This window comes from Anopheles marshallii, chromosome 2 (genome assembly GCF_943734725.1).
Source record: "Anopheles marshallii chromosome 2, idAnoMarsDA_429_01, whole genome shotgun sequence".
Lineage (NCBI taxonomy): Eukaryota > Metazoa > Arthropoda > Insecta > Diptera > Culicidae > Anopheles > Anopheles marshallii.
This window is the reverse complement of record NC_071326.1, coordinates 46,318,760-46,342,613: the sequence shown is the minus strand read 5'-3', so window position 1 is coordinate 46,342,613 and position 23,854 is coordinate 46,318,760. Positions and strand designations below refer to the sequence as shown.

At 43.2% G+C, this 23,854-nt stretch overlaps 3 protein-coding genes across 3 annotated transcripts; 1 reads left to right on the top strand and 2 right to left on the bottom strand.

Moving 5' to 3' along the window:
- Window positions 1-4,489: 4,489 nt before the first annotated feature.
- LOC128709991 (dystrobrevin beta) lies at window positions 4,490-11,305 on the top strand. The gene is made up of 10 exons (XM_053805030.1): window positions 4,490-4,613; window positions 4,701-5,000; window positions 5,081-5,723; window positions 5,822-5,945; window positions 6,016-6,379; window positions 6,448-6,624; window positions 7,409-7,555; window positions 10,063-10,191; window positions 11,136-11,179; window positions 11,246-11,305. Exons 1-10 carry the CDS (start codon window positions 4,490-4,492, stop codon window positions 11,303-11,305), a joined length of 2,112 nt encoding a protein of 703 aa, XP_053661005.1.
- Window positions 11,306-14,637: 3,332 nt separating this feature from the next.
- Window positions 14,638-15,244, bottom strand: LOC128719367 (translocon-associated protein subunit delta). The gene is made up of 2 exons (XM_053812991.1): window positions 14,993-15,244; window positions 14,638-14,898 (listed from the first exon to the last, which is right to left on the bottom strand). Exons 1-2 carry the CDS (start codon window positions 15,242-15,244, stop codon window positions 14,638-14,640), a joined length of 513 nt encoding a protein of 170 aa, XP_053668966.1.
- A 655-nt stretch (window positions 15,245-15,899) lies between these two features.
- On the bottom strand, window positions 15,900-20,922 carry LOC128707777 (uncharacterized). Its single transcript, XM_053802733.1, has 6 exons — window positions 20,782-20,922; window positions 18,256-18,462; window positions 17,639-18,181; window positions 17,047-17,574; window positions 16,115-16,973; window positions 15,900-16,039 (listed from the first exon to the last, which is right to left on the bottom strand). The coding sequence occupies exons 1-6, from the start codon at window positions 20,920-20,922 to the stop codon at window positions 15,900-15,902; spliced, it is 2,418 nt and encodes an 805-aa protein (XP_053658708.1).
- Between the last annotated feature and the right edge of the window lie 2,932 nt (window positions 20,923-23,854).

Here is a 23,854-nt window from a genome sequence, read left to right as displayed (position 1 = left end):
AGACTGCGATAAGAGAAATTGTGAGTATGTAATGAGTCTATGCAATGAGAGTCTTTTATTTCTTCCGTAAACGATGTTGGGGAAATATTGTCAAATTTAGCTTTGCAACTGTCATATCCGAGCAGCAGCGATAATCGAGGCTGCACAGTAGTAGAAAAGAAAATAATTAAATAAAGAAATTTGTGAAATACCGTTCAGAAAACCTATGATAATATGAAATTTGAGATCACCTCAGGAAAACCTATTTACTTTATCTACCGATGTATAATTTATTTTAGTACAGACAAAAAGGTCTAAAAAGCATGTCAGAAATACCATGCAAAATTCACAAGTGACCTATTTGTTATTGTTTACAACTTTGCGAAGCACCTTCTGTTGGCTATCACTGCGTTTGTTCCCCATTTTTTTTTATCAAAAACAAGTGACATTGTGCGGCGCAACGGGTTGTAATTACAAAAAAAGACCATCGGGTAATCGGGCTTTTCTTCGAACTGCTTGTCTTAAGTACCACCACCAAGTCACCTCTGTTTTAAATTGTTGAAATTCCAACACCATAAGAGGAGAAAAATCGAGTTGATCTTCTACTTTTGAACAGCACTGTGTTCTACAGCATGTTCCTCCGTTTCATCCTGTCCCATGTTTCCTATTATCGAAACACCAACGCGTTAACACAAGTTTAACCGCCCACACAACACCATTTTGCCATGATTCATCCCGGCATCTGTTGCTAATCGTCTCGTTTTCGCAGAAAATATTAAAACACGATAGCACCGAGTTTGCCTTTCAGCACCGTGTCGGTGTATACTGTGACATTCCACAAAATAGGCTATCCATCCAGCCGAAATGTGAATCCTTTCGGCGGCAAAAACCCACTTTACAAATAGTACGCGAGCCCGGCAGCTGTTCGCATTCCAGATGGTTTTTCCTCCTTTCGCCAACGCGTGTGCAACGGATTACTTTTCACTGCCTTGTTTGCTTATGAAAGCGCGCCCCCGAAAAGGGCGTGCTTTCCGAAGGGTCCCTCCTGACGCTCAGACATCAGACAACGAGATACGGGATTTAAAAAAGTGACACCAGCACCAGCGAAAATAGGACGAAAAATCTAAACAAATGGTAAAAACGTGATAAAACTTTTACGCGTCTGATTGCAAGGATTTCAAGCACGGCCGTAGCACAACCGACCGGCAGCAGCCACAACACAAAAGCAACGATTCTAAAACCGTTTAAGAAGCAGCACTTTCGAATCCTGACCATGTTGCGGTAGAACGACCCGGTAGCCAGTTATGACCCCCTTAATTGACCTTATCACGGGAAGCGGAATGAGAGTGTGTGCTGGCAAAGGTGGAAGAAAATGTAAGGCGTCGTGATAAGCGTTCGAAAAAGATGAAGAGAAAAAAAACACGAACCAAACCAAATATGCTTTTCTGCCTTGGGGAAAAGTCGAATCAACACGACGCTTCCTAAACACCCGGGAACAACGGGGGTGTGGTGTTTGCACTGGAAAGGGAAGGAATGAAACGAAGGAAAATCTTTACCAACTCCAAATACGCCTTCCAGCTTAACTGTGTTCGCGTTGTTGGGAGTTATTCGAGGAAACGACGAAAAGTAAACTGCGGTAACCTCACTCGTTTCGTTGTCTCATTGTCGCGTGATTGAGTAAAAAAAAAAAACACACACACACATATTATCCCTCTTCCAGTTCCCTTCCTTGCCTATCTCTCGCTGATCACTGCTATTCAACACAGTGGCGCATTGTGGGTGTGTGTGTGTGCATCTGCGTGTGATTAGAATTTGGGTGACCGGTTGCCTTAGCTTGTGCCGCGGCTATCATTACGTCCCCATGCTTAATTCAAATGTCGCGTGACATTTTCCGCCAAACGATTGTTTTCACTCCTTACCGCCTTGGTTGGTGGGTTGCCCTGCCCTGCTGGGCGCAGGAGCGGTCAGGTAGGGTTGACAGGGAAAAGCTTATTTTATTACGCCTCCACCCAATTGTTGTAATTGGATGGGTCTATTTTTCCAGCGGTACATTTTAACAACATGCCGGAGCGCCGGTTTCGCTTCGTTTCGCGTTTCGTGTGGATGGTTCCGTGGTAAAAATTCTTTCGCAAACAACAATGCTGCCTTGTCAGTCCACGTTTCTATCGCCACGAATAATTCTGCTGTTTTCCTTAGATCCTTCTCGAGCGATACGGTTGAACGATCCAGCATGTCGTCTAAGAGGGTGGGCCACCGTACGTATCGATAATGGTGGTGTATTAGGCTGACTGAAGCAATCGAAATGTTTGATAATGTAAAGCACATCTTTTACACGGCTGAATGGAGACGGCGCGCAATTCCGGGCGCAATAGAAACAACCGTCCGGTGTCAATAGCAATCGATGCAAAGAAAATAAATATTTTCGAGTGAACGCTTGACGAAAGTTAGTGCAGAATTTGATGAACGAAGAGGGGCTGTGAAACGTATTTTGACAATCGTTTATTCAACATTTGCGAAACGCTTGAACGCAGTATTTTCCACCAAGTGAAATAATTCACCAGCTACCAGGCGTCTCCATTGTAATTGCACTTAAGGGCGGACTATGAAGCCATCACGTTTAAAGAAACCTTTTTTATTTGTTCTTAAAATTTTCTTGAAGCTCACAGTTTCAAACAAAATCTGATGAAGGTTTTACGTGTTGTAAATTTTCTTAAAGCTCACTATTTCAAACAAAATCTGATAAAAGTTTTATATCAACTTTTTTTTATTTTTTTATTTTTCTTTTTATACTTTTTTTATATTTTATATCACGTAATTAAAGAGTGGAAAGAAGCGCTAAAGCATCGCCATGCGTCCGTGCATTAATGCTCAGTGTTAACGCGCGTTAACGTACTGCAAATCGGTACCAACCTTTTTTTTCTCTACTCCAAAATACTTGGCGCGATGAACGAAACTGGGACTGTATGGGACTTACATAGATCCAGTACTCAGAAGCGTATTCTGAAACATGGACTTTATTTAAAACTGCTCAGAAGGTTATTTGGACGAACATTTTCAGCTGTACGCCGAACTTACTGTCCTAAAGCAGATTAGACACGCCAGGCTAGTTAGTGAGCTAGTCACATCATGAGAATGACACCGGACGACCCACCGCGTAAAGTTCTTTTAGGTCGTCCACGTGGACAGATGGAGGTTTGGTAGGCCCAAATTGAGATGGAGTAATGATGTTGTTTCGTTCACCAGAAAGGCCGGGATAATAGATTGGCTGACGACGACGTTCGACCGCGAAGTGCCGGATAAGGCAACAAGCCCAAGCTACAGAGTTACTCAACCTAAACTTTATATAAAACGTACGAATGGCAAATTGTCGGTCGTAAAACGCATTCCATTTTGACAGCATTCCAAAGAAAACCCTGTAAAAAAGGCCAATTTTATTTTTTTTCGAGTGGAAAGACTGCACATCCAATATACTTCTTATATTGTCATGTCATATTTTCGAGCTTATAAATGTATATCATCCCTTAACGATTCATTATTTATGTGATCTCAGTTCTTTCCACCCACTATATGCATATCTGTTACTCTGATATGTTTGTTTTATTAATTTTGGCTATTACCAATCATCAACCGTATTACTCTGTTATATTTTTTTTATTCAACAAGGACGGCCAGGCCGTATTGCTTGACTCTGATATATTTAATGTTAAAACAATAAAACTCCATTTCAGAAAGAAAATAAAAGATAAAATTCAACTGAATAATGGAGATGCAATATGTTGCCTGATCACAATAATTAAAAGATGAACAAGTTAAGTGGTTCTAAACAGTAAGACAGCTTTAATGTTGACATCTAAAAACACTCTTCAAACTACTTCATAAACGAAATATCGATTGACTGGGTGGAAATAATCAGTTTTACGGTCGTTATCTTCGGATCCACTTTATAAACCAAAGCAAACATCCTAACTGGTGAACAAACGACTGAAGCGATTGACGAAAGTCAACGTTTACAATGCCTAAAGCCAGATCAATATAAAACGCTTACGAGTGGAAATATACTACCAGCGTTTGTAAGTACAGTATTCGACTTATTACTCTTTCACACCTACCTCAAGAGTGTTATCTTTTTTATACATGCGACATCTGCACCTAATAGCCGTCTGAAATGAGACCTTTACAGATGATTGAGCATAATCTTGGATAATCTTCGGAAAAGAGTGCATTAAAAAGCATTAGCGGTAAAAACAACACGATAGATTGATTTTACGATTACAATTAGTTTTAAGCAATGGTAACAATTTAAAAACATGTTTTATTTGCACGGGTTATATAACAATGTACTTCAAGCTCTATAAACGACACAAATTCGCTTTAAGAATAATGATTAAAACCGGCATAAAATATCCTTTACTTTTGTTTTCTTTTGCAGATATTTGCTAAAATCACAGCGTCGCCTACGGAACGTTCCAAAACCATTCCTATCATTCCAACAAACCAAACGCTCACAGACATGGAACCAATGGAAGCCCGGGTTGCGATGTTGCAGGATCTCAAGATACAATCGTTTGACACGATTCGCTTCGCATCCTATCGCACAGCCTGCAAGTTGCGATACGTACAGAAGTCGACTAACCGTAAGTGATGCAGTTGGGATGCACCGTAACTCTTCATAGCCTAATTGCTTTCTGTTTCCCATTTCCGACCCTTTCCGGGCACAACAGTGCATCTGGTCGACATCTGGAACGTCATTGAGGCGTTCCGCGAAAATGGACTGAACACACTCGAGCCCCAGAACGAGGTCAGCGTCAGCCGTCTCGAGACGCTCGTATCGTCGCTGTACCACAACTTAAATAAACGACTGCCACCGACCCAGCAGGTACATGTAGACTCCAAGGCGAGCCTGTTGCTAAACTGGCTACTGGCGGCCTATTCCGGTGACAATTCTGGCAAAATACGGGTATTTTCGATCAAGGTGGCGCTAGCGATCATGTGCGCTGGCAAGATGGTCGATAAGTTGCGATGTAAGTTGCAAATGGGCGGATATCGAGCATCCGACAATTGGATTTCTGATTGATTTGTTTCCCCATCCTTCCCCGGCTAGATATCTTCTCACAAATCTCGGACGGTGCGGGCCAGCTGATACACTGGAAATTGGGCGATTTCCTCCGCGAAGTGCTAGCGCTTCCGGCAGCCGTCTTCGAATCGCCAACCTTTTGCTACAAAGAGGGCCTGGAGTCGGAAATCTTTCCGGTGGAGAACAAAATCACGGTAAACGATTTTATGGCGGGCTTCATGACAGAACCCGGACCGGCCTGTCTCGTGTGGATGCCGTTGTTACACCGGCTCGCTACGGTCGAATCCGTCGTGCATCCCACCGTATGTTCCGTGTGCATGCGGGAAAACTTTACCGGTTTCCGGTACCGTTGCCAACGTTGCCATGGGTATCAGCTGTGCCAGGACTGTTTCTGGCAGGGACGCGTTTCACTCAACCATCAGAACGATCACGAGGTGAAGGAGTATTCGAGCTACAAAAGCCCAAGCAAACAGATCGGCCATTCGCTACGCAAAAGCTTCCGCTGTGTGCCAGATAAACCGATCCAAGCGTTACCACGGTTTCCGGAGCAGCCGGAGAAAACGCTCAACCTATCGCACATCGTCCCACCGTCACCGTTGCCGTCACACAACGGCTTTCCGGACGGAGGCATACCGGGTCTGTACGACCGCAGTAGTACACTAGACTCACGGTAAGGGTGAATTTGTGTTTCTATAATGAGTTTGAGTTTACATTCACTTTTTACTAGCAACTCTAGCACTAATTGTTCACTTGTTTTTCGATCCGCAGCGCCACCGGTTTATCGCTAGACAGTAACGGAACGTCTGGAACGCGTGGAGCCGTTAATTCTAATGATGAGGAGCACAGACTGATCGCACGATACGCAGCACGACTCGCACAGGAATCACGGACGGTAACTTTAGTTCAACCTGCAAACAACCTGAGTATACTGAGCAACACGCGCCCTTTTCTACTCCCAACAGCCCGGCGGGTCGGCCCCAGACCCGGTACAGATAGGGCTGGACAGTTCACGGGCACAGCGTGAACTGATCATGCAGCTCGAATCAAAGAACAAGGAAATCATGCGCGAAATACAGAAACTGCGCCGGCAGCAGGAAGCGGAACAGGTCGCACCGGAAAGCCCCGCCCTGATGAACGAACTGCGCGCACTGCGGCAACGGAAGGGTGAACTTGAGGGGCATCTCGGAGCGCTGCAGGATTCGCGCCGCCAGCTAATGGCACAGCTGGAGGGGTTAATGCGGATGCTCAAAAACCATCAAACCCAGAGCCCACGCTCCACTCCCAACTCTAGTCCGCGGTCGGGTAAAAGTCCACCGATACCGCAGGGTGGGTGTTGTTATTCGGCCAACGGTAACTTGTAGCACCGCGTGAATACAAATTTAATTCCATTTTAGGACCACCAATGCCAAATCAAGGTCCGCGGCAGGGACCGATGAACCCCGGTGGTTCCGGAATGCCACAAAATATACCGCCCGGTATGCTTCCTCCCGGTATGGGAATGCACGGTCAAGACCCGCACATGGGTCCGGGCGGTATGGATATGCGGGGATACGCACCAAATGGAAACAACAGTGAGTAGTGCATTCCGTACGATATTTATAGCTGTTTCGCCTCGGCTAGTCAAGACCAGCATAATTTTTCCTGTTTTCCTTCCCCGCCACTTGACTTTCCCTTGCCAAAACCTACCAAATGCCTATGCGCTATGAGCTACAATCAAAGCGTTCCCAACCGAAAGATTTTGGTTGGAAAAGCTCTTTCTGCAATGACAACCTGACGCTATATGTTAGAAGAAAAAACAATGGAAAGCTCTCGCTTCAATTGCTTCATCTTATGTTTCTGTTTGCTCGTTATGCATCTGTACTGTTTCTGTAATTGCATACCGTGCAATGCATCTCATCCTTGACATGAATGTTTGTTTACGCGCTTAAACTTCAACAACAATTCACACACTTTCACCATCTAATCGGTGTCGGACAGTTTGGTTAACAATTTATACGGTTTCTTTTAGTTTCTTTAGTCGCCTAATTTGATACACTTATATCGGTTAGTTTGAGTTTTGCCCTCATATATACACACACTCATCTCTTGATTTGACTGTTTGCGTTGGAAATCGCCATCATCGCTCACGTTTAAAAGTCATAATTCATCCAGCAATCATGCGCCGATTCGCTTCTATCGGTTGGTTTCTGTTGAATGTGTCGGATGAGTTTCCCTTTTACGCAAACCGTACACATCCGATAAAGCACCACACATTATCACATCATGTTTATGTACCCGTGTTGCATCCCACATTCGCTGTGAAGAACATTTCCATCTGCTTTTTTTTCGAATTTCGCTTCCGAACGCTATTCACAGATGGTAGCATTAATGGTGGTGGTCCGCTTGGCTCGAGAACGAACGCCGCCGGAGCGTGTCCGCCGGCCGGTGGCCGGTCGGATCTGCACTACGCGGCTGATTCCGTTTCCACCGCAATGTCCTCGCTGGTGCGCGAACTTAACTCAGGTACCCGCACGACTCCACATCGATTCGCTTCCTTCACCCACCTTAACGCATCTGCTCTCACGCACTTCAATGTCTTCCGTCTTGTCCCACCAGCCGTCCACAAGATCTGCACCACTGTATGGTCAACTAGTCATAGCTTTTTCCTTACTTCTTTGGTTTTTCGTCATCCCGAAAGTCATGCATTACGTTTGAGGGACGTTTTTTTTTTATTTGTATGTGATTCGATCCTCCTTTTCTAATAACATGCTGTTACGTTTTGGCGTGAACGGTCCGTCATGGTGGGGAAGCCAGCGGATGGGATTTCATACCATTTACAATGCCTGTGCTGAAACTTTTGTCTAATTCTGGATGTTCAAGCTAATTTTCCATGTTTACATTCTCTCTGTACAATCGCTCATTGTCGCTCTATTAATTACTAACATTCCTATCTCTTCATGTTTCTTGGAACGTTTGTTTTGCTATCTTTCTATTTGCTGTTCTCCTTTTTATAATCGTGTGTGTTTTGGTGTATGTACACGTGTCCCTGTGTGAGCACGGAATCAAACTATAAGTGTAACGCAACCTTTTTCCAACCCAACTCGTCATACAGTGTAACGCTTTGCCGTATGGCAGAACCTCATCAGTTACATATCTAAACTAGTAGGCGAAAAGTTCCTTTCGGCTTAAGACTCTTTTTGCTCAGATTAAAATCATTAGGTTTAGCATAAATACAGCTTTCAAGGCATTACTACTTGTCAAATGTGTTATTTTCTTAGTAACGTATCTCGATGTGACAATCATATGTACTGTAGCTCGTGTTCTTCTGTTCTGCACGATGCCACATCCACTCTGGTGCCGACCGTATCTGCCTAGTGTTTCGGTGTACACGTTTCATGAATGTATCCGCTGCGCTGTTTCCAATACCTATTGCTGCCACCGTAGTTACCTACTGCTCCGTAGTAGTTCATGCCGCGCTGTACTGTCATCTCGCGAGCCCGTCGATGTGCGCATTAGGAATGTTTCTTTGCTATATATACGTGTGTTTTGCTGCGTATTTCTCTTCAAACGTAATTCTCACCAACAAACGCTTCTACACCACCTTCCGCGGTTCCGCTAACTGGGCTGCGGACCGTACCGATAAGCGCGTGGTCGTGTATTTTCGTAAAAGTACTTCCAAAACTCCATCCTTGATTTCTAGGTTCATCCCCACCGGAAACGACATTCTTGAAGGAGCGCAGAGTTTAGTGCACGTTAGTGAGCAAGTTTTCCAAATACAAAAAAAAACCGCCAGCCACATGATCCACATTCTCCCACCGATATCATAGTCGACCAACTCCCAAATCGGGTAGAGGGCATCACGCGCGTGTGTTAGGTTGACCTTTCGCACATGGTGGTGGACAGCAATGGACTCGTAAGCTTAAGCTGAGTGAACCGCAAACTTTGGCGAAGGTGCAGAGGGTCCATGTACCATCCACACTCACCCAATCAAGAAACATAGCGCATACAACCTTGCGAAACGATAAAATAAAATGCTACAACAGAAACAGAAACAGAACATTTTTGCAAGCTAAAAATTGTTCACACATTTGCTAACTTTGCCAGGAAAACTCACACACTTTATTCGCAATCTTTACATGAAAAAATCTGGTGTTTTTTTAAGCAACAGGAATCTATTTTTGGCATTATTTTTCGCCCTCTGTTCCCAGAGTATTGAATTTTGTGCTTTTTTGTTTTGATTTTTGATGTTGAGTTGCTGTTTTCCATTGCGATAATGATATTTCATTATTAAATTTTGTTTCCGAAACCGCCCACATCGCCGACACCAATTATGTGAAAAGTAGAACATTGCTGTAATGGCATTTTGTTTTATTCCCTAACTTTTTCGAAACAACATTATACAGGAAAATGTAATTTTTGTGTTTTTTTTGTCTAAGACAATGATCACCGTCAGTAATAATGGTCTCGTTGTCGTTTTTTTAATGCCGGTTATCCTTTTATCCTTCCGTTGATCATTACCCACCAACATTATCACACATGCACACACAAACACACAAAACACATGTACACACAGTATCAAATTTATAAAATTGATATACCGCGATACCGCTCAGCTCAACGCAGCACAGTTATATTACACGCATGAACGATCTTAATTCGGTGATCGGTTTTCGATCGTTTACTTTCTTACACGCATGCTGAAAACATACACGCTCGCAAACAACGACAACAACCTTCCGCAACAACCACCACGAAATGTTTCCGGGAAAACAATCGTTAAAACAATTCAAACACTCCAACACCACCATCACCGATTGGCAAACGGCAATGCTGGCACACAACTGTGTTCTGCACACACACAAATGCACAAAATGTGCTGAATACTAAATAATACTAACCAACCGGTCCTACTACAAACTCATAACGAAACAACATCATCATCTTCCCCTTCGCACATAATACGTACTACCAAACTATCTTACCCCACCGATCGCCACTTGGGTGGGTGCGTGCGTGCGTGCACCACACAGTTTTCTATGCGCACTACGAAGGACATCTTCCGCCCGGCGTCGTACATAAGCCGCCGATGCGCTACTTTTCAGAGGGATCCGACGATGACAGTATCGCTTCGTCGCAGCACACAATGCGCCATTCGCTAGGTAAGCATACCCCCCAAATGCCGTTGAGAATTTAACAGAATCGGAATCTATATCCATCGAACGTCAATGATGCTTCTGCCATTACTGCTCGCCGAACGTACATCACTCTCAGCTTGGCTTCAACCCGTGTCGTCCAGCCCGGGCGAGGTTGAATGCGGTTGAATTCAGGCACGGAAGAAGCGAATGCTGTGTCACCCAGTTTGGTTTTGTTTGTTTTTTTCCCAAAGCCCCCCGCCCACCCAATCGCTTGTTTGTGTTCGCACTTCGTTGGCATGGTGCTCACACCGAACCAAGTTCAGTTCAGTTTGTTTTTGTGTTTTGCGGACAATTTTAATCTACCCTCTTTTTGCACTGTTACTGTAGTTTTTCAATGGAACGAATGAATACGAGAGCACCAATTTGCGCACCAATACACACACTGTCACGTATGGGAAACATAAAAAAGCTGCACGATAATCGTACTTGTTACTACCATAACCGTTCCGAACGCTTCTTCATGCGACAAGTATTTATAGTAAACTCCCCTTAATTAGAACGGGATTAGTGTGGTGTGCTTTGTATCAAGCAGCGAGCAGTTAGTAAACATTAATACAAATATCAAGTGCATTAAACGATCTGGACGTTCCTTAGTTTATTGCCGAACAAAACAACCTCAATAAAAGTCGTAAAATATTTTTCGTCGTCTTTTACTAACAATGTGTTAACAATCGAATAATCGAGTGGATGCTGTAGGAAACTAACGATGCATTTACTAATGATAAATATCCGTATCTATTTCTTCATTTGATAAACGTTGCGTGTTTCATTTACGTCTCCTTTTTTGCACCATTTCAACTTCTTTTTCTACTCGGCATGTTTTCTACCGGAGAACTTGCACATCCGCCGAATTATCATGCATCATCTTATCATGCTGTTGCGTACTTTTTCCCACCATATTTTTACAGACTTTGACGAGATGCACATGACCACACATGAGTGGAGCGAAAAGGTGAGTAAACGCAAAAGCAGGCTTGTACTCAAACAGATATTTAATGCACGTTATGCACTTTTGCAGGATAATACCCAATGGCAGGAGCAGTTTGCTGCCTGGAGCTTAAATTCACAAAACCAGTGAGCGCCGGAAGTAGTGCAATAAATCCAAGTGCGGAGAGAAAAAAGGAGTAAGCTAGCTACAAGCAACAACAAGCACGACGATGGCGATCGGATGACGATCACGTACGGAACACGCCATATAATTGTACGATCGCGAACCGTCTACCAGTGGGGTTCATTGATTTTGTAATGATAATTACCATTTTGTCGTTTAGTGTATCACTAAAGAACACATTTCAGCCGGCAGCGAGTATTCTTAGCGATGTAACAGTTGGAACTGTAACGAAAGTTGTCCTTACTAAGCGTATGTTGTGTGCACACAGGGCAGCGATATTGTTTTTATCTGTTACTTACATACGTTTACATAATTTTATGCAAACTAACACATTAAAGCGTACAAAGAAAAAACTAAAGGGACTTGTTTTAAGCAATAATGCAACAGGCAATACATTCATTCCAAGCACACAGAGAGACACAGGTGTTAAAGGTAACTTCTCAAGCGATACAACGGATTAGTTTGTTAGGATATGCATTAAAAAATACACACATACGCAAAACGGTTGAACAACAAATTTGTAGCGCCTGTGAGCAGTCATTTTCACTTGCCAGAACGAAAAAAAAAAACGTGAAAGGATTTCATTCACTCTATTCAACGGGTTGCCCGGGTTGAGTATAGTTTTAATTTCGCCTGTTTACCTTAATTATTGGGCTTCCAGTTATTATTTACCGTTGTGTTCGTATACGATTATTCGTAAAATAGCTCTACAAGGAAGTGTTAAACAATCTCGCTCGAAAGCCTAATTTTGTACGTTGAAATTGATTTTACCTTGGTTTTCCGCAACGCGTTATGTTGTACATAAATGATTTTAATAAACAATTTTTCTGTTGGTAATAATTAGCATTGTTTATGTTGTGATTTATTTTATCTTTAGTATTCTGTTTTGGAAAGCAAAGAGTTTTTTTTATTTATTTATTAGCTTTCGGACCGTTCCATAGCTTATTATCGTTATAAGGTAGAATCTGCTCGCACCTCATCACGTTATGTGGACAGTGTTTCGTCCATACTAGCAAACGTGCATTACGGATCAGTTTTAGTAGATGTGTACAACGGCAAGTTGGTGAGCGAATTAAGCGCATCGTTAGAATAAGCAACTCATATGCTTTTTACACCATTAAATTAACAGTTTCTTCATATGCAATGCTGTCCTTGCGAACTTTATATTATTCGGCACGATTCGGCCATGGGAAGACTAATATTGGTGGTACTTTTAGGGAGAAATACGAGATGGCTAATTAGTGCATTCTATTAAATCTAGTAATGTGTCGCTACATGTAAATAAACGAAAGTATTTGTTGGGAAACGCCCATTACAGAACGCAAAATTGAAAGACCGAACAAAAACCGTACGAAACGTAAAAAGCTAACAAAACTTTTCATCCAAGTTGTTAATGAAACAACTATAGTTTACAACAAAATAAAAAAAAACACACACACACTAGCAAATGATTGGCGTTAGTTTAAACACATGCACGATACTGCGCGATCCTTGCATGGTTCCATTCAAAGAAACCCCATAACGATGCAACAAAAGACACACAGCGTTTAGATAAAATTTACTTAAACCAACATCCGTACATAATTGTCCGAAGCGATTAGTGAAAACGAGAGGCCGTAAAAATATCGTCTATTGGAAACGATTCAAATTCAGCATCAGAAAATCTCTACTAAAGCGTATATAGAATCCCCTTTCTAACTCATCGATTAATCGCATATCTTCTATCAAAGATATATCGAAATATATTTGCATTAGAACGCTAGCAAACGACCCGTCATAGTGGTAGGAATTTAGGAAACAGGAAACCAATATCACTAGCTAGCAAACAACGACGGTTACACAATTCTGTACGGTTAAATTACTTGAGTCGAGTTTTCCAAATCCCTTATTCATCGATTCATTATGGCCGTAGATGGCGAACCGAGCAAGAACGATCGCTTTGCTATTTAACATTTTTTAAAGTCTATTTGCATCGCAACCTTCACTTCTCAGCAACTTTTTCGGCGTGGCCAAGCGAATAAACGTGAAATGGATGTGTATGAGGCACTAATGTTGCATCCAAAGCAAAACGAAACCAGAAGTAAACGTTTCATAGTGTCATGATTGCGGCTCCATTCAAGCGCACTGAATTGATTCATTGAACATACGTCATTAAGAGACTATTACAACAACTTGGTAATGCAATTGTGTTTGACGAACATAAGTTAGTAGTAGCCCATTGAGAACAATGGTACAACCATAACACAACAGCAAAGAAAATGTGTAAAGAATACCAAAAACACACTCCTAAACGGTGTAGATAGACAAACGTTTTAACAGTTTTCTGAGGGGCAAATTATAGTCAAATATACAGAGGCTTTTTCGACGTAGAAAGTAGAACCGTACGAAGTGAAACAGTTAGGGACATTACGGAACAAACATACAAAAATAATTAATTCAGTTCAAGTAGAGTTACCGCGAGTGGTTTCCAAGTTGAGAGTGAGATGAAAAAAGCGATATGAAGCATCGATCGAACACACATACGTTAGCGCGCTGTACCGTACATAATCGCAGTTATTCGAGAATTACTTCTTAGCGTTATCATTAAACGGAACCCAAAGGATAACTAAATGATTTTTGCAAATCCGACAAATGCTGAACGTACTGGGACATTCTAACAAGGGACGAGTTGCTAGAAACGAATGCTTGAAAAGGGGAATGCGTTCGTTGTGCGTAACGGGTCGTCGAATGGAGCGAAAACAGTAAGTTGGCGGTAGTGGCATGTTTGGCATTTCACTGTTACGAATAAAACATAAAGACTAAAGGACTATATAATACTACTAACCTGGTTGTTGATGTCGTCTTTCGATGGTTTCGTGTGATATTCGAATGTTCCACTGCTGCAACACGTAGCTCTTTCTCTACAGTACATTATTTTCAGGTGCGACAGCCACACAAATGGTTTTCTTTTATTCACTGTAGGTAATCATGGTTCAGTCTCTAGAAATGAAAGCTAGTATGAACGTTGCTGCTGCTGCACCGATACGTAACAGTTGTCCCCTATACCCTCCCGTTCCGGTGAGGGCTGCTCCCAATAATAGCGGCGGCTCGTAATTGCTTCCAGTGCTTTTCCACATTTAAAACATGTGCCAACTGTTTCGTTAGCGAGCAAGGGAGTAACTTTTCTGGCTTGTGCGGATGAAATTGAACGAAGCAATGAATCTTGGATGAAAAAAAAAAATCGTACGGCTAATGTACGGCAGTTCCTTTGACTGGTGGCACCAAACCGAAATGCGAGCGAACCGGAGTGATGTGGTACCTTACGCCATAAGCTTAGACCGTGTCGTGAAAGCAACGTATGCAACGAAGAAAACCATCACAGTGGCGAGAATTTCCGAGTTTACCCACGGTCCCTTATATGCACCGGAGAAATTCACGGTAACGGTCGTGAGCGGTTTCACCGACTGGATGTCTTCGCCGGCACGCTGGGCTTTGCGGACAGCCGCATAGGATTCTTCATCGAACAGACGCACTGCGTACGATCCGCTGCTGGCTTTCTTAATTTCCTCATTCCAGCTGACCTGAAAATACACAATATGGACGATACCGGTCAGCGTTACGACTAGAACTCAGAGTGCTAAAGGTGGCACCTAATGGTTTTGCGCGATTGCCTACCTGGTACTTGTTATCTCCGATGCGCACAACTGGAGCCAACTTGCCAAGGACTTCGGCGAACAGGGGCAGCTTTTCTGCTCCGGCGTTCGAACACTTAAGCGTGAACTCCGTTACAAAACCGATCTGGCTAACGATCGTGGCATCCGAGGTGGAGTAGAAGTTAGATTTCACCTCCGGATTCGAGCAGGAGCTAGCGATGGCGTAACTCAACGCACAGCACAATACGGCCGACGCTAGAACGAACTTTACCATGGTGTTGGCGTATTTGTTTGCTACGTACGATTCGAAATCGAGAAATGTACTGAAACTGCGCTGATCCCGGCGAGCTTGCAAATGATTCGGTTTGTTGTTTGCAACGAAACCATCCACGTCGATTGCTCTCCAGCCACGTCAAACGCAGCTGTCATAAACAAACCGGGCACGCTGTCAATGTGACAGCTGTAAACATATCGACTTTATGGAAAATATTTACTGAACTAGGCGTAAAAATTAAATACAATTGTGTTTTTAACAGTTTCATATTTTGTTATAAATCACGCGTAGGGATAATCGATTTACTAGTGTAGGTATGTCATATAGAACGACCAGAATAGAATCGGCAAATTGTTGTCCTTTATTGAACGGTCGCGTCTTGCGGATTGTCATCCATTGGATTTCGGCACCCAATTTCAGCAACTTTCGCATTCTCAACTGATCTGATTCAATAAGATCAGTTTTTTCGTTAGAATTTCAAGCCTTGAACCGTACTTCGAGTGCTAATAATTTGGTTTATTTCTATACATTAACCACAAATTGGGCGGCAGAAATGTTTGAACATTAAACAATAGCGCATATAAATGATTTTAAAAAGTGAATGATCTTAACAATTCCCAAAGCCCAATCAGTATGTTTCGTAAAATCGCACGAATTAGTATACATCCATCCCCGCGCAAAGACACAGGCAGTTCAGATTGACCGCTCGTCGATCGCGGGCCCGCAACTCCAACCAACGCTTTTGATTCGGAACAAACATTTCCGGTGGCAGTGGCGCTTTCTCGTCGGCAGTTTCTAAGATAAAGTAGATGTATGCATGTGTGCATTAGAGGAAGGTATTCTTTTACTGTCTTATCTTTACACACTTACCTTCGCTTTTCTTGCCCGCTTTCGATGGACTTGGCAGAATGGATATCGTCTCCTCAGGTTTACGCAGCAGTAGTTTGCCCACACCTTCACACATTCGCAGCACTTCGTGATGGGACAAAGTTTCCCGTAACCGTTCATCCAGCGCCTCACAAGCATTGATCCACTCGGCGACACCGTCGAAATCCTTCAGCAAGTTCAACGCACCGGCGCTGCTGAATTTCGTCTTTTTCATGTAAATGTGATCCAGCCAAGCTTCACAGATGATCTTTAGCGTTAGCTTCAATATTTCAATGTCTTTCGTCGCCTGTATGACAGGCAGATAGATTTGGTTGAAAAAGTAGGCCACATATTCGTTGGCCCGTTCCTGCAAAACTTCCGTCTGCCAGTGCTTGAAGTATGGAAAGCAAAGCGTCAGCGATGCAAGGCTCGTCGTACGGCAGACGGCGGCCAGTACATCGATACATTCGGTGCAGGTCGCTTTCAATTTGATGATGTTTTCCTTGATTTCTGATACAAGTTTCGCCCGTAGCGCTACGCACACCTGCACTTGCACTTCCAGCGGATCGTCGGCAGACAGCTCCGGGACGCGTATGTACTGCAACTGCTCCAAACACAACCCGATATCGTTGTGGACAACCTTGAAGAACATCATCATGTTCCAATCGGTACATAGCGATCGTGCCTTGTTGGCCGCCCAGATACGCATAGAATGAATGGAATGATCGAGTCGATGCAGAACCGGAATCTGCTCCACCAGTGGCAGCTCGTTCGCGATAGTGCCAATGTCACACGTGTTCGATAGTTGTACCAACTGATACAACAGCTCACTCCAAACTTTTCCACAGACAGTTCCTTCAACCTTGGAAGCAGTTTAGAAAATCGAACGAATTATTATGCCTATGCAAAGTTACCACGTGTTTTCATCTACTTACAATTACATTCTTCCCGCAAAATTCGCCCTCCTCGAAGGGAAAATCCACCGGAAGGCTGGAAGAAACGACCGCCAAACGGAACTGCTTGTCCCAAATCGTACTCGTCACATGCACCGTGAGTGTTTCACCCAAACCCTTTAGCGTGGACAGTATCGGTTCCGGTGCTTCATCCGGCTGGAGCAGCGATAGCCAATCGCGCAGATACTTTGCACAAGCCGCCGGCCGACAGGCCAACGGCGAAGAACTCCACCACAGCACAACGTGCTCCAAGGAACCGCCAACTTGCGTCCAAAGTCCCCGCGTACCGCGATTGACCCACTTGATCAGCTCCGTTTTGGTGAGTTCTCGCTCAAATGCCGATGGGCAGTACTTGATCACCTTCATGATAACGTTCGCTACGAAGATCTCCTCATCGGCAATCAAATTCTCCAGCAGATCCATTCCATCCGGTTCGTTGACGAGATAGTTGATGGAGTTGTATGCCACTGCTTCGGCGGCCATTTCATCGAAGAAGTTTATCGCGGGATCCTGAAAAGACATCACAGATAGTTGACTAGAATTCCCGCAAAAAAATAACTCATCTCATCCATACATTATGTTCTGATTCGTCCAGCTCCCGTGATTCCGGTTTGATGATGGGCGTTATCACAACCTTTCGGCCCGGTGTCGCTCTACCGCGGGTATGTATTTCTCCGCTCGAGATCATGTTCACGCTCGCTTTGCGTCGAACGTTCATCTCCTCCTGTATGGGATCGATATGTTTTCCCACCTCCGGTCCCTGTAGATTTGTCGTCAAAGCGCGCAAAATTTCCACACTCGAAGTGTCCGATTCATTCTCCTCGTTCGCTACAGTCAACGCACCCTTACAGGTGGTCAGCAGACAGTTGATCAGTGTGCTGCAGCAATCTTCCGCTCGCTGCTTGGTGATGATCTGCAGGATCGTTCCAACATCGACTTTCTTCGGAGTGGACATTAGCGGGGGAAAAGAATTGCTGCACACTTGCGCATTCGTTTGGGTGCGGGCCTGCGTTGTCTTTTGGGCCAAGAGCACGCTTTCGTTGTGCAGCGTACACAGCAGCAATGCACCATCGACGACGATTTCCGACGTGTAGGTAGCGGCGAGCATTAGCTTGATCTGTCGGAAAACATGCGAACATTGAAATAGGCGAAGATTATCAAGATCAAGATTACCGATCGATCAGGCATTACCATTTTGTTGATGATGAATACCAGCTGAAGATTGCGCTTACGCAAGTTCTGCCGTATCAGGTGTGCCTTCCGGTTCAGCAAAATCTTGAAGAAACTTCGCTCCACATTCTTGTCCGCCGATGACGCCGACATACGTATCAGCCGTGTCTGCACGTGGGCGGACCGTTCGAAGCATTCGCGACTTTGTTGTAGCAACCGCTCAAATTCCTGCGTTCCAGAGATCCATGGTGATGTTAGAGCCGAGCAAACCAACACACGAATGAATGAGCACAGAGACGTATTAGGGAGAGAGGAAGATTGGCATGAAGTCATCCTACGCCACGTGGTATTCCAGTGGCCTGCGTTCACCCGGATCGTAAAACGCTACGTTCGTTCACTGTCGGCAGACTACGATACACTTAAGGGGCGGCCGATTTTGCGCACTCGCAACCTTCGGCAGTCACTCCACTGCCACTGCTCGGCAGGCTTCAAAGCTCTCCAAAGGACATACTGCACTACTCTCGCTCCATGGTGCTTATACAAGCAGGAGCACTTCATTTCAATGAACTTCGAACATTGAGACATTCGAGGCCAAGCTAAGAGGCGGCTAGGTGAGGTGCCATATCTTTTTTCTCTGAAAGGCTAAATAAGCTTGGTCCCAACTACATGATCGATGTAACAATAATTCAATTTCTTCTTTCCTTTTAAATGTTTCCGTCCTCGACAAGTATTGGGTCAAGGATGTTTTGTGAAAGTTAGAATTGAGAAAGGTACCCGGATAGCCTGTGTGTTTTTTTTTTGCAACACGATTTGGAAATACCATTTGATTAAGTTTAATTTAGACCATACACCATAACGTTTAATGTATAACGGATGCAATAAAAAAATGGATTAATTTCAAACGACGATGAACGACGATAAATCTGTTGCAGATAACTGAATGCAATAAAGTTTGCTTGAATCCTAAACTTAAGATTCATTCAGGAAACTTCAGGAACTATCAGATACGCCATAGCTGCTGGCGGTAGCCGGTAGCTGCATTTTGTTGGCCTCGAAGGTATAGAATTTGGTTCTGTGGTTGTGATTTGATATAAAAAAGTCAGTTCACCGCTTTCGAGTTCCACCAGGGGGGTTTTTAAGTATTCGTTAATACATGATAACTAACCATTTTCGATTTTTCGATCGATCTTGCGTAGATCGTAGATTTCGACTTTCGAGGATTTCCTAGAAGGATTGATCGATTGAGCTGCTAGCCAGATGCGACAGATAAAAACTTTCGCAAAACAATGTCCATCTTGTTCAAGTATTTATTATTACTTACTATTCGTACTATTATAAACCTAGTAGTAGTAGGGCTTAGTAGTAGAATTATTTGGCCGATTGCTACTACTTCCAGGGAGAACGCAGGAAGCACTTTGGTTTTGATCTTCATCTTTAGGCTCTGCTGCATTTTACGGTGTTGCTATACGATGTTTGCTATTGCGGCCTTTTTTTGCTGTAGCGGCCAGAACAAAACTACTAATTGACACTCTGACCTTTTTTAAGATAGGAGAAGGCAAAACAGATGACAGATCGACAGATCGAAAATCCTTCGGTTCGGCGTGTCACTTGCGGATTGAACAAAGCCTATGAAGCAGTTGCCTTGCAATTTTAGTAGTGGCTATTCCACATTTAGCAATAACGTCATCCAATTTTGGTGGTGCGTAAAAGGACAGCTTTAAAACATAAAACAGTACGGAGTTCGCCTTTAGATGATAGGGAACTCGTACGAAAAATCGTTGAATTTTGTCCATTGTTTTTTTTTTTAATGCACCTACGTTACCTCCATTTAGTAATTTTCACCTCCATGGTAGTAATTTTTCACCCCACTTATCAACGATTGGAATGTTCTATCTCCCTTAAAGTTCTTCAAAAATTCTAACAGTTTTCTTATCATAAACTTATGAAGACAGAAACAATGGCTTTAGGGGGTTTTCTACGTCAACCATTCATTCATTCAAAGAATGATTTATTGCCGAAACTTTTGCCATTCCTAACCTTGCTCATTCCGCCCCAAGAATGAACAACACGTCGTGCCGCTTTGTGCATTTAGTGGTTGTTCGTTTATGTTTGTTTTTCATTTTCACCTCGACATGGCACGCGAACTATGTTTTGTGTCATTTTTTTTCCTGTTTTCCACCGTTATGCTTCTTTTACTCAATCTACGGCACCCTGCGCTCCGGCCAGTATCCACCACAGCGTCACACGGTGCGCTTTGCACTTGATAATAACTCAATATCAAGGTTTTTGTTTCGATGAAGGAAATTGGAACCGTTTCCTTACGATGACATTCAAAAATTTGATCCACAAAGTATCGTCGATGGCGTAACGTATCGACGGTGCAGCAGTCAAGCAGGGACTAAGCTATACCAGTATGGGTGTACGGATCGCTGGGTGTACGAACCGCGTATAGTGCCGGAAAGGTACCTGGTGTACAGCTGATTTGACCAAGGTTCGATGGTGAAGGGAATGGTAGCCTTGCATTATTCCGCTTCTCACGCTACTTACGTAGTAGTCGGGCAGATCAATATTAATATCCGTGGCAAACTTCTTGCCCAGTATCCGAAGCTCTCGTTCCAATTGGCGCGATTGCTCGAACAGCTTGATCACCTCCTGGTGCTGTTTCGGAAGCCACTTGGATGTGTTCATGATGGAAGCAAAACGCACCCTACGGTGCCCGCTCTGGCCGCGTTGGAGTGGAGCGTTCTTCTAGCCGAGTCTCGTTCGTTTCACCGTACACTTGCGCAACATTCTTACTCGACGGAACTCTTCACTGCGGAATTCAATACTGCGGCACCAAAAATTAGGTCATAAATTTGCGATAATTCACACGCGATCTGAGTGCACCACCATTTTACCGTTACGCCCGAAACGGAACGAAGCAACGTGGTTGAATGTTTCGAAGGATATGTTCGTCCGGCCAGCAGCGTATAACCACACGACCCGCAGATGCAACGGCGTTCGATCGGGAACTGAAACTGAAAGTAGGAAAACGATGAGTGCCCGACCATGATATTGACAACCTTGAATTTTCCGATCAGCCTCACCCATACACAAACCTGGAATGCAACTAAGGTGGACTCGTTTATCGATTAAGCACGGCGATGGTTCCGCGGATCCGAGTGTCTCCGAACCGAACCGACGACTGCGACGGTAACCTAGACAAGATTCTTGAAAGAGGTCGGATTCGGAATTGCCTCCAGAAAAGTCAAGTTTATTCCACGTAGCCGCAACTGCTGGTTCTACCGCAGCGCACTGGGTCGTTGAATGCCTGCCTTTGTTACATAGCTTTCCGTTGCCAAGGACACGAGCAGCTATGGAGGACGCGCCACCTGATACTGCTGCCATTCGCAGGAAGCACTTCAGTTTAGCACGTGATGCGGTGGTACAAAACTTTAGCATATTTGCCTGCTGTTTCTATTCTCAACAGCGTTTCTCAATACATATTCGCAGAAAAAACAATCACACGCACAAAAGAAATACGCATTTTAGATTTTAAATAATTTAATAATTTATCGACCAATTTTACACAGATCGGTTTTATCAAATTCCTTCCCTCTTCTTATCGTCTCTGTTTACATTTGCGTTTCCATCTCATCGTATGTAAACACGCGCTTACTACCGAAATTATTTTCATTTTTTACGTTTAGTTGGTTTTTTTTTGTTGTTGTTCATTCTCATATACACCTAATCATTATTTCAGTATAGACCTCAAAGGGTTTGTTTGATAATTGTGGAATCGTTATAAATAATGTAAAACTACTAAACAAACAATATTCATATGAAAACAAACAATCAAAATTAGTTCTTTAAATAAAAAAAAAGTAAAACAAAGTAAAACTCTTACACTCTCAAACAGATGGACTTCAAAACATTTGAAGCACTACACGACATCAAAATAGTGCCGTATACGCATACCGTTGATCGATCCTTCTCTTTCCTTTACCTTACTACTACTGCCACTGCTGCACCGCTACACTAAGAACATCCTTTTCTGGATCCTATTACTTCTTCGCTTTTAACAAAAGAAAAAAAAACAAAAAGGGGAAATTTGTTTAACGTATTACTTACACTAGGAAAATACTAAACCCTTATCTTAGCCGTCATGTGTTTTGTAATGATGGCAAGCCGATCTCGTCCGGCAGTAGGAGGATCTATTTTAGTAGCGCCTTCAAATGCTACTACCTGAAAGATGGTCTTAACTCTCGTTTTGACATTTCCATTTACTTACATTTAACGTGGGTGTGTATTTTTTGTTGTTTCTCCTCTCCTCAATGTCATGCACTACATAATTACGGTTATTCACAATAAAAATTAAATAATGTTCAGTTCTTTCTATTTCGAGTTTGTTTTTACCTTGCTTACATAGTGGTTTTCGATTAGATTTTTAACGGGCAAGGTCGTCTATGCACAATTCCAGCAACATTGTTTTCTTGCCTAACTGGTATATCCTATCCTGCCCATCGCCAAATCTTGTATCCGTCGCTTCCAAATATATTCCTGCGGCACAATTTTCTGCTTTTATCTTTTGCAATCCGTTTTGTTTTTCCTCCCAATTAGCAATGACTTTAAGTGTTGCTTTCTTTGTTTGTAAAATATGGTGTCATGTTTAGCTGCGATCACTTAGTAGTAGATTACAATCATGTTTTACGACTCGCTGCAATGGAGCGGGCACGACACCGCTCGTCCGCAGGGTACCATTTAATGTTTCTGAATATTACGCGTCTAGTCGTGGGTGTACGGGTCTACGGTAAGCAAATAACACTGTCCCGATTATGAAGCAAAAAATAACGCTTCCCTATGTATAACCTACTGGTGTGTAAGAAATACATACTACTGCTCCAAGTAATAAGCTCATGTCGTGAATGATAGGAAAACTGCAAATAATAGTGCGCTTTCAAACAACTTTCGTCCAACAAACGTAACCATGCGAATAATGAGCAAACACAAAACTTAACAGTGAACTTCGAGGGAATCGTTCTTCTTGTCATGTTGGGTTCCACTTGATAACGGGATGAAATTCGTTTACGCGTTTCGGGGAAGCTATTATTCGGTTGCAGAATTTTACACAACACGCATGTTGCCCTCATCAATATTTAACTAGTCCCGTTCCCTGCATACTAAGCAACATAAAACTGCTTTCAACTCACACGGAACACATCGATTGTGATAGCGATCTGGTATCGGCGGCGCAATTAGAATTTGATGCGAAAGTATCCAGTACATGTAAGAATATATGTATATTTATTTGCAAGAACTAGCGGTTAGAAATTTAGCACAAATATAACTGGACTAGATAAGAGTTACACAGGTTAATTATAGGCTAGATATGCGCTTTCTTCTTCCTTGCTAAATTCCATTCCGTGTGTCTATTGCATATATGTCTCACAGAAACGTTATACAGTCATCGCTTCAGATTGATTCATCCCGTTCGCTTGCGCAAGAATTGTGTAAGTGTGATCCTGTACAATCTGCGCAAAACGGGGCTTTGCTGCCATTTCCATTCTATTTACAATTACAATTCCTCTAAACTGGGTTAAAATTGCAATTAATCCAGCGTATGCACACCGATGCGCGTTTG

Bases quoted from the DNA above. Each gene is read 5' to 3' on its own strand.
- LOC128709991 (XM_053805030.1), top strand. From the start codon at position 4,490: ATGGAACCAATGGAAGCCCGGGTTGCGATGTTGCAGGATCTCAAGATA. The intron at 7,556-10,062 runs GTACCCGCACGA...TGCACCACACAG, and splicing joins GGTGCGCGAACTTAACTCAG to TTTTCTATGCGCACTACGAA. The intron at 10,192-11,135 runs GTAAGCATACCC...ATATTTTTACAG, and splicing joins CACAATGCGCCATTCGCTAG to ACTTTGACGAGATGCACATG.
- LOC128719367 (XM_053812991.1), bottom strand. From the start codon at position 15,244: ATGGTAAAGTTCGTTCTAGCGTCGGCCGTATTGTGCTGTGCGTTGAGT. The intron at 14,899-14,992 runs GTAGGCAATCGC...GTGTATTTTCAG, and splicing joins TCGGAGATAACAAGTACCAG to GTCAGCTGGAATGAGGAAAT.
- LOC128707777 (XM_053802733.1), bottom strand. From the start codon at position 20,922: ATGAACACATCCAAGTGGCTTCCGAAACAGCACCAGGAGGTGATCAAG. The intron at 18,182-18,255 runs GTAATGCCTGAT...GTTTTCCGACAG, and splicing joins TATTCATCATCAACAAAATG to ATCAAGCTAATGCTCGCCGC. The intron at 16,974-17,046 runs GTAAGTAGATGA...ACTGCTTCCAAG, and splicing joins TTTGCGGGAAGAATGTAATT to GTTGAAGGAACTGTCTGTGG.